The 8,956-nt window shown below is 63.2% G+C and overlaps 1 protein-coding gene across 2 annotated transcripts; it reads left to right on the top strand.

The window, feature by feature from the left end:
• Positions 1 to 1,640: 1,640 nt before the first annotated feature.
• On the top strand, positions 1,641 to 8,734 carry SYT2 (synaptotagmin 2; the record flags this gene model as incomplete). 2 transcript variants are annotated; one of them, XM_079763791.1, is made up of 8 exons in its annotated part: positions 1,641 to 1,818; positions 3,071 to 3,237; positions 4,308 to 4,427; positions 4,704 to 4,871; positions 5,184 to 5,351; positions 6,926 to 7,043; positions 8,280 to 8,413; positions 8,528 to 8,734. In XM_079763791.1, the coding sequence occupies 8 exons, from the start codon at positions 1,641 to 1,643 to the stop codon at positions 8,732 to 8,734; spliced, it is 1,260 nt and encodes a 419-aa protein (XP_079619917.1). The 2 variants fall into 2 exon arrangements, with proteins under 2 accessions (XP_079619917.1, XP_079619916.1); XM_079763790.1 differs by having other exon boundaries at positions 4,299 to 4,427.
• Between the last annotated feature and the right edge of the window lie 222 nt (positions 8,735 to 8,956).

The raw sequence follows: 8,956 nt of genomic DNA, 5'->3' as shown, positions 1-8,956 counted from the left end.
CCCGGGACTACAGCGGGGCTCTGAGCACCTCCAAGTGTTGGGAGTTAAGGGGTGTTCCTGCGTGTTGTTAGGCGTGGCCACAGGGAGGCGTGGCCCCGGGGAGGCGTGGCCACAGGGAGGCGTGGTCCTGGGGAGGCGTGGTCCCAGGGAGGTGTGGCCCCGGGAGGCGTGGTCCCGGGGAGGCGTGGCCCTGGGGGTCTCGTGCACACCGCCCCCCATGCTATCCTGCAGACCTGTCACTGTAGTTGGTCAGAGTCAGAGAGGGGGTTACCCCTGCCTACCCACCCCAGGCCACACGTGGCTGGTTCCCGTGGCCACTCACTAGCGCTCTGAGGTACGTGTGCCAGGACCGCATGCATCTACCGCCTCACCCGGCCCTGCCACCCTCTTCAGACCTGCAGGCCAGCGAGCAGGTGCCTCCACGGGCCGGGGCCCAGCTCCCGCAGCATCTCTGCCTAATGGCCTGTCTCATGCTTTCCCGCTCCGGCAGTTCTGAGCAGACAGAGGTGCTCACTCTGCTCGGGGCCCTGGAGCCCACGGTCATTTATCATCCTCAGCTCTCCCAGCCGCTGTCTCTCTCTCCCCCCCACCCCCAGCGCCGCCCCAGGAGTGCAGCTTGAGCAGCGAGGGGGGCCGGGCAGCTACCCAGCCCCAGGGACTTCGCTGTTCCTTCCTGCTGGGTTCCCGCTCAGATGCCTGCGCCCTGAATAGGGACTGGTCCTGGGGTGGAGGCGGCTGTGCTGTGGGGAAGGAGCATGCGCTGTGCGGCCTCGGACCAGTCCCTTCACCTCTCTGGGCCTCTTCCCCACAGGAGTCTTGAGAACTGGTGCGAAGTCATCAGCATCTTTGACTTGTTTCCTTAGCTTCTGGGGGAACACGTACGGGTGAACTACCCCTTAGACGTATCCAAAGAGGGAATATGACACTTGGGTTTTTGTCGTTGTTAATCCTCACCCAAGGATATTGTTCCATTGAGTTTTAGAGAGAGTGGAAGGAAGGGGAGAAACACAAAGAGAGAAACCTGGATGTGACAAAGGTCCATTGGTTGGTTGCCACCAACACGTACCCCAACCAGGGTACATGCCCTTAACCGGAATCAAACCTAGAACCCTTTAGTCCACAGGCTGATGCTCTATCCGCCGAGCCAAGCCAGCTGAGCTGACACTTGTAGTTTTTTTTTTAAAAAAAACAACACCTAAGTTGCTGATACCACCATCGTTCAGGACTGGGCAAGGGCTAAGAGGCCAGAAGGCACAGCATCACACAGACCAGACCTCTGACCCCTCCTGTTCCTCACGTATATCCCTGAGCACCTACTACGTGCTGTTAAAGATCTGCAGTCACGGTTCTTAAATCCCAGTGAAGGGCAGACAACAACTAAAACACAGCCTGTCGGTAACAAGTGCAGTGAAGGAGGGGCGGACAGTCCCAGGGAACCTCGCGGAGCTGATGTGAGCCCGTGGGGTCTGCGGGAAGAGCGTCTCTGGTCCAGAGAGCAGCAGGTGTGAGGCTCCGGGTTACCAGGGAGGACGCAGTTCTTGGAGGGGACGAAGCCCTGGTGTTTGACCACAGGACTGGGAGGGGCCCCTGGATGCTCACCTGGCCTTCCCCTCCCACCCACAGCCACCCCCGCAGCCACCATGTGGAACATCTTCAAGAAGAACCAGCAGCCTGAGGCGGCTCCAGCCACCACCACGGCCACCATGCCCGTCGGGCCCGTGGGCAACTCCACCGAGAGTGGGGGTGCCGGGGGGAGCAAGGAAGACATGTTTACCAAGCTGAAGGATAAATTCTTCAATGAGATGAGCAGGATCCCCCGTGAGTGTCCCCGAGGCTGGGTGTGGGGGGACCCAGGGGCACAATTGGCTGGGTTCTTTCCTAAACCCGGGTTTAGGCTGTATTATTGGGCCACCCTGTCAATAATGGGGGGTGTGGGGTGGCTTACTGAAGGGATCAGGGGGTTTATGTGGCCCAACTTCCCAGGGAAAAAAAGTTCTTATACAATTTAGAAAACTGTCAAAAGATGAAACCAAAATATTAAAAAATATATTTTTAAAGATTGATGTCAGAGAGGAAGGAAGAGGGAAAGAGAGAGAGAAACATCAATGATGAGAGAGGATCATGGATCGGCTGCCTCCTGCACGCCCCACACAGGGGATCAACCAACCTGGGCATGTGCCCTGACTGAGAATCAAACCAGTGACCTCCTGGTTCATAGGTCGATGCTCAACCACTGAGGCACACCGGCCAGGTAGTGATGGACATTTTCGTACCTTATGGTGCCCCTGCCTTCTGAATTCCCGGCTAAGTCTGTGTGGGAGACAGAGGCCACACTCAGCCCCACCAGCTTACTAGTACATGGTGGTTAGGACCATGGACAACAGCCAGTTAGTCCAGCACCGCGGACAGCAAAACAGGTGGTCAGGACCACGGACAGCAGCCAGTTAGTTCAGCACCACGAGCAGCAGCCAGGTGGTCAGGACCTCGGACAGCATCCAGCTGCTTCAGCACCATGGACAGCAATCAGGTGGTCAGGGCCCCGGGCAGCAGCCACTCGGGTCAGCACCGTGGACGGCAGTCAGTTCAGCACCATGAACAGCGGCCAGGTGGTCAGAACCACGGAGAGCATCCAGGTGGGTCAGGACCTCGGACAGCAACCAGGTGATCAGTACCGCGGACAGCAGTCAGGTGGTCAGTACCACGGACAGCAGCCAGGTGGTCAGGGCCGTGGACAGCATCCCAGCCTGGGCACTCCGTGGGATCCCAGCTCTTCCCACCTTGTCCAAGGGCCACCCCACCCTCTGCAATCCGACCAGTTCTCCATGGGTCAGACTGGTCAGCGCTCGTAGAGCCCAGTTCACCTCCCTGCGTGTTCAGCCCGAAGGCATCTCCCCGTTAGCAGGCGTGTCCACGGGGCCATGGGCTAGGTACCCGTGATACGGCAGGTGAAGCACATGCAACTTCCCTGAAGGTCGCGCATGAGTGTGCGGTTGAGCCTTGCGGGGTGGGCAGGGGCCACGGTCCCCACCTAAGGCCGAGCCCTGCTGACGTCCGGTTCTCCCGTGGGCAGTGCCGCCCTGGGCGCTGATAGCCATCACCGTGGTGGCCGGCCTCCTGCTCCTCACCTGCTGCTTCTGCATCTGCAAGAAGTGCTGCTGCCGGAAGAAGAAGAACAAGAAGGAGAAGGGCAAGGGCGCCAAGAATGCCATGAGCATGAAGGACATGAAGGGCGGGCAGGTAGGACGGGGGGAGGGCACGGGAGGGCACTCCTGCCCCTCAGAGGCCAAACGAGGGCCACTGGCTATGTCTTCGGCTTCACCTGTTGACCCAAGGTGCTCATGGGAGGGGGACCGGTGGGGGGACTTGTTCTTGAAAGGGCAGAGGAACAGAACCCGCATTGACCCCAGGAGAGGCTGTTGGGACAAAATGTTGGAGGGATACCCCCCATCTGGGAGGCCACCCCAGGAGTGAACTGTGGCTCCTGTCAGAGGTCCCACAGCCTCTAGCTGGGGGCGGGGCAGGGACTGAACGAGGCCCCAGGACGAGGCCAAGCGCAGTCTGTCTCTAGTCCCGTCATCATTCGCCCTGTCCTTTGGGGCCGGTCAGCTGGAAGGTCCTTCACACCCCCCCAGGTTTCCCCTTCGAGGTTTGCAGAGGCCCCGGGGGCTCCCCTTCCCCCTGGGGGGTGACAGTGGAGGAAGGGCCTGACCTCAGCACGAGCCAGGAAGCAAACACCTCTGTGTTTGTGTGCACATGTGTGTACATGCACACACATACACACCTGTACATGTGTGCATGCGTGCACACGTGTGTGTGTGTGCACGTGCATATGGGGGGAAGGGGCCTGCCATGAGGAACATGGGGGCTCCAAGAACACCCCAGGCACAGTCCAGCCAGGTCCCCCATCTGGGAGGCCACCCCAGTGGCCATGACCCCAGGGGCCTGTCTGGGCTGCAGAATTTTTCTCTTAACGACATTCTCCCTTCTCTTCCCACCTCTGTGGACTCGCCCGCTCCTGCTCGCCGGGACTGCTCGCCTGCCTGGTAAGTTTTGTCCAGGGTGTGAGGGGCCTGAGCTGGGGGAAGTATGGGGGGGTGGGGGAGGGCTGACAAGGGAGATGCTGGGTCCTGCAGGGGAGAGGCACAGGGCGGGGCCCCGGGGGATTGCCCGTCCCCACAGTTCCTGTCCCTCCCCCTCCCCCGGCTCTGAGCCAGTCTGCACAGAGGGCCCTCTTCCCATGACCCCTGTGCTGGGTCGGGCTGCTCTGTCCTCTCCTAACCCTGTCCCTCTCTCCACAGCCCCCGCAGGACGATGACGACGCAGAGACCGGCCTCACTGAGGGGGAGGGGGAGGGCGAGGAGGAGAAGGAGCCAGAGAACCTGGGGAAGCTGCAGTTCTCCCTGGACTACGACTTCCAGGCCAACCAGGTGGGCGGCTGGAGGGGGCGGCAGGGGGCAGGCTGGGAAGGACCCTGGCCCGACTCTCTCCATTAACCCCCCCCCCCCCCGACCTTGGGCCAGTCGGTGTCCTCTCAACTCCGGTGACCCCTGTGTGTTCCAAGTTCTTGGGGATAGAGGTGGGACAATCCTCCTCTTGCCCCAGTGTTGCCCCCGGACCCCGGCTGCTGGGAGGGTTGCTGGTGCTGCTCAGGCAGAGCGGGTGAGGGGCGGTCCTGAGACTCCGCGGCCCCCCTGTCTCCACAGCTGACCGTCGGCGTGCTGCAGGCCGCAGAACTGCCCGCCCTGGACATGGGAGGCACCTCAGACCCTTACGTCAAAGTCTTCCTCCTCCCAGACAAGAAGAAGAAATACGAGACCAAAGTGCACCGGAAGACGCTGAACCCCGCCTTCAACGAAACCTTCACCTTCAAGGTGACGAGGGCTGGAGGGTGGATGACGGGCTTCCTCCGGACCCCAGGCCCACGTGCCTCCCGCTCACCTCTGCTGCCTGCGTGCCGTGGCTGAGTTCACGGAACCAACTCAGTCTGGAACGAGGGCGGCTGGATCGGGGCTCTCCCCACCCGCATGGTTCCCCCAGAGCCCGGGTCTTCCCTCGGTCTCCACAGACTCACCGGGAGTCCCTCGGGCAGCAGGGAGAACGCTGGGCCCAGGGCCCTGCCCACAGCAGCCCCTGCAGGCGCGTGCGCCGCCCCGACCTGCTCTGACCCTGCCCGTGCCCTGCAGGTGCCGTACCAGGAGCTGGGGGGCAAGACCCTGGTGATGGCCATCTACGACTTCGACCGATTCTCCAAGCACGACATCATTGGGGAGGTGAAGGTGCCCATGAACACGGTGGACCTCGGCCAGCCCATCGAGGAGTGGAGAGACCTGCAGGGCGGCGAGAAGGAGGAGGTGAGAGCAGAGACAGGGCCTCAGCGCCGGGGATGGGGTTCAGGTTCAGCTGTGAGGCGCTGGGCCCCTCGCTGAACCTCCTCAGACCTGGGAACTGCTGTTACTCCTAAACGTCTGCCGCCACCCGGGGCCCGCGGTTCCGGGCTCTGTGCCTCAGTTTACTCATGAGGAAAGCACCCCTTTGTCCGGCAGCTGCTACAGTGTCCACACACCCTCCAGAGATGGTTTTGTTTGGTTTTGTTCTCCGTTGAGTCCATCAGCTTGCTCCCCGCCCTACCCCTCCTCACAGGCCAGTGTTCTCTTGATGGAGAGCAAAACTTCTCACGGGCAAGGACAGGAGGGACAGAGGGATGGACAACGGTGGCCACATCGGTGCTCACATGCTCCACGGTGGGGAGGGGGACAACTTCCTTTCTTTTTAAAAAAATATATTTTATTGATTTTTTACAGAGAGGAAGGGAGGAGAGAGAGAGTTAGAAACATCGATGAGAGAGAAACATCGATCAGCTGCCTCCTGCACACCCCCTACTGGGGATGTGCCTGCAACCAAGGTACATGCCCTGGACCGGAATCGAACCTGGGACCCTTCAGTCCTCAGGCCGATGCTCTATCCACTGAGCCACACCGGTTAGGGCCAACTTTCTTTTTTTAAAAAATATTTTTATTAATTTCAGAGAGGAAGGGAGAGAGAGATAGAAACATCAATGGTGACGGAGAATCATCAATCCGCTGCCTCCTGCACGCCCCCCACTGGGGACAGAGCCTGCAACCCCGGGCCTGTGCCCTGACTACCTGGGAATCAAACTGTGACCTCCTGGTTCATAGGTCGATGCTCCACCACGGAGCCACACTGGCCGGGCCACTTACCAGAGGTTTATCGAGCACCAATATGTGCCTGAGCTCCCTCTGTCCTGGCCAAGCCCTGCAGTGTGCCCCGAGTTCCCAGCTGTGATGGAGGGGAGCAAAGAGGCACTTAAGGAACCTTCTTCACCTGGGGGCTGACGCTGCGCCGGGAAAGGGCCCGCACCTGAGCCTGGGGTGGGGGGTGCCCATCTCTGAGAAGTGGTGACTGCAGCCCGGTGGTGGGCAGAGACCTCAGGAGCCGCCCCCTCCCCGCTCAGCGTCTCTGACCCTCCCGTCTCTGACCCTCCGCCTCTCACTGATCCCAAGGTCTCCCGCCCCGTTTACCGGAAGGAGGTGCAGTGACAACAACAGGGAAAGGGCCCTAAAGTGCTCCGAGGTCCGCGTGTCCTCACGCGCAGCCGCCCCGGTGGGCGGAGACCTGGGGGGACGGTTCCCAGGTGCTGCCTCCAGGGCCCTGGGTCCGTCCACCTCGCTTAGGCCTGGGGTAGCAGGAGGTACCACCTCACGTCCGCCCGCCCGCCCCCCAGGCACCACCCTCCCACACCTGCCTGCAGCCCATCCTCCACGCCCCACCCCGGCTGCTGCTCGCTCTCCCCCGGGGGATCCGACGCTGAGCCACCTGCTCGGGCCTCCCAGCTGCGGGGCCGGGAGGAGGCCGTGCCAGAGGCGCGGGGTGGCCGAGCTGACCCGGGTCCCGTCTCCCTGCGCAGCCGGAGAAGCTGGGCGACATCTGCACGTCCCTGCGCTACGTGCCCACGGCCGGGAAGCTCACCGTCTGCATCCTTGAGGCCAAGAACCTGAAGAAGATGGACGTGGGCGGCCTCTCGGGTACGTGCAGCGCGCCTGGCCGCCACTGGGTGGCAGCAGCGAGCCTCCCGCCTGGGGCAGGCGGCTCTGAGGGCTGTGAGTCCCCTCACCCTCACCCTCACCCCCACCCCGAGGGCAGGACCGGGCAGCTGGGCGTCGGGCTTCCCAGAGCCAGAGCCCCCCTTTCTCCGAGGGCCCCCTTCCCGGCTCCGAGATGCCTTCGGGGCTCTCCTCTGAGTCCCAGGTTTAGGATTCTCCTTCCCCCAGGAAGCGTAGGACGTGGTGGATGGGATTCTGCCCTGGGAGGGGGCTGGAGGGACAGGAAGTGCCCTGGGTGGGCCTGGCCCCTGGCACAGGCGGGCGTTCTGCCTCCCGAGGAGCAGGCTGTGACCTTGGCCAGGCCACGTCCCCTCTGTGGGCGTTGGCTTCCCACCGGCCAGGTCAGGGGGATGGGACGGGGTTGGGACGGCCGGGGCCTGTGGTCCCCTCGTGGCCTCCCTCCCTGAGGCCCGGGACCACGTCACACAGTCACCCAGCAGCCTCACACTTCCTGCAGGGCCTTGGGTGCCTCCAGCCAGGTCTCGAGGGGGGTGCTGGGCCTGTGGAGGGCGCTTGGGGTACCTGGGGGTTCCCTCCTCCCCCGTGAGAGGTGCTGGGGGTACCTGGGGGTTCCCTCTCCCCCGAGGGAGGCGCTGGGGGTACCTGGGGGTTCCCTCTCCCACATGAGAGGCACTGGGGGTACCTGGGGGTTTCCTCTCCCTCGAGGGAGGCACTGGGGGTACCTGGGGGTTCCCTCCTCCCCCGAGGGAGGCGCTGAGGGTACCTGGGGGTTCCCTCTCCCCCGAGGGAGGCGCTGGGGGTACCTGGGGGTTCCCTCTCCCACATGAGAGGCGCTGGGGGTACCTGGGGGTTCCCTCCTCCCTCGAGGGAGGCGCTGGGGGTACCTGGGGGTTCCCTCTCCTCCGTGAGAGGTGCTCGGGGTATCTGGGGGGTTCCCTCTCCCCCGTGAGAGGTGCTGGGGCACCTGGGGGTTCCCTCTCCCCCGTGAGAGGCGCTGGGGGCACCTGGGGGTTCCCTCTCCTCCGTGAGAGCCGCTGGGGGCATCTGGGGGGTTCCCTCTCCCCCATGAGAGGCGCTGGGGGCATCTGGGGGCATCTGGGGGGTTCCCTCTCCCCCGTGAGAGGCGCTGGGGGTACCTGGGGGTTCCCTCTCCTCCATGAGAGGCACTGGGGACATCTGGGGGCTCTCCCTGCGCAGACCCCTACGTGAAGATCCACCTGATGCAAAACGGCAAGAGGCTCAAGAAGAAGAAGACGACAGTGAAGAAGAAGACGCTGAACCCCTACTTCAACGAGTCCTTCAGCTTCGAGATCCCCTTCGAGCAGATCCAGGTGCCTGGGCCTTGGGGGGCGGGCGGGCGGGCAGGCGGTGGTCTGGGCTCGAGGGGAGCCGTGCGGGCCTGGCCCCCCTCCGCCGGCCGACCCCTCCCGCTCTGTCTCCGGCAGAAAGTCCAGGTGGTGGTCACGGTGCTGGACTACGACAAGCTGGGCAAGAACGAGGCCATCGGCAAGATCTTCGTGGGCAGCAACGCCACGGGCACGGAGCTGCGGCACTGGTCCGACATGCTGGCCAACCCGCGCCGGCCCATCGCCCAGTGGCACTCCCTGAAGCCCGAGGAGGAGGTGGACGCTCTTCTGGGCAAGAACAAGTAGGAGGGGCGGCCGCCGCGACCGCACGGCCGGCTCGGACCGACAGACCCAGAGCTCTCGATACCTCAGTGACGCCCTCGAGGTTCCCCTCCCGTGTGGTCGCGTCCTCGTCCCCCCTTCCTTTCCGTCTGTTTAAAGACCGGCTTCCCGCTGGCGGCTCTGTGGAGCGTCCCCGACGAGGCGGACGAGGAGCCTGGCTCTTGCCATCGTCCGGGAGCCGCCCAC

Source organism: Cnephaeus nilssonii, assembly GCF_951640355.1.
Source record: "Cnephaeus nilssonii genome assembly, chromosome: 23".
In the NCBI taxonomy this organism is placed as follows: domain Eukaryota; kingdom Metazoa; phylum Chordata; class Mammalia; order Chiroptera; family Vespertilionidae; genus Cnephaeus; species Cnephaeus nilssonii.
This window is presented reverse-complemented; position numbering and strand designations above follow the sequence as displayed.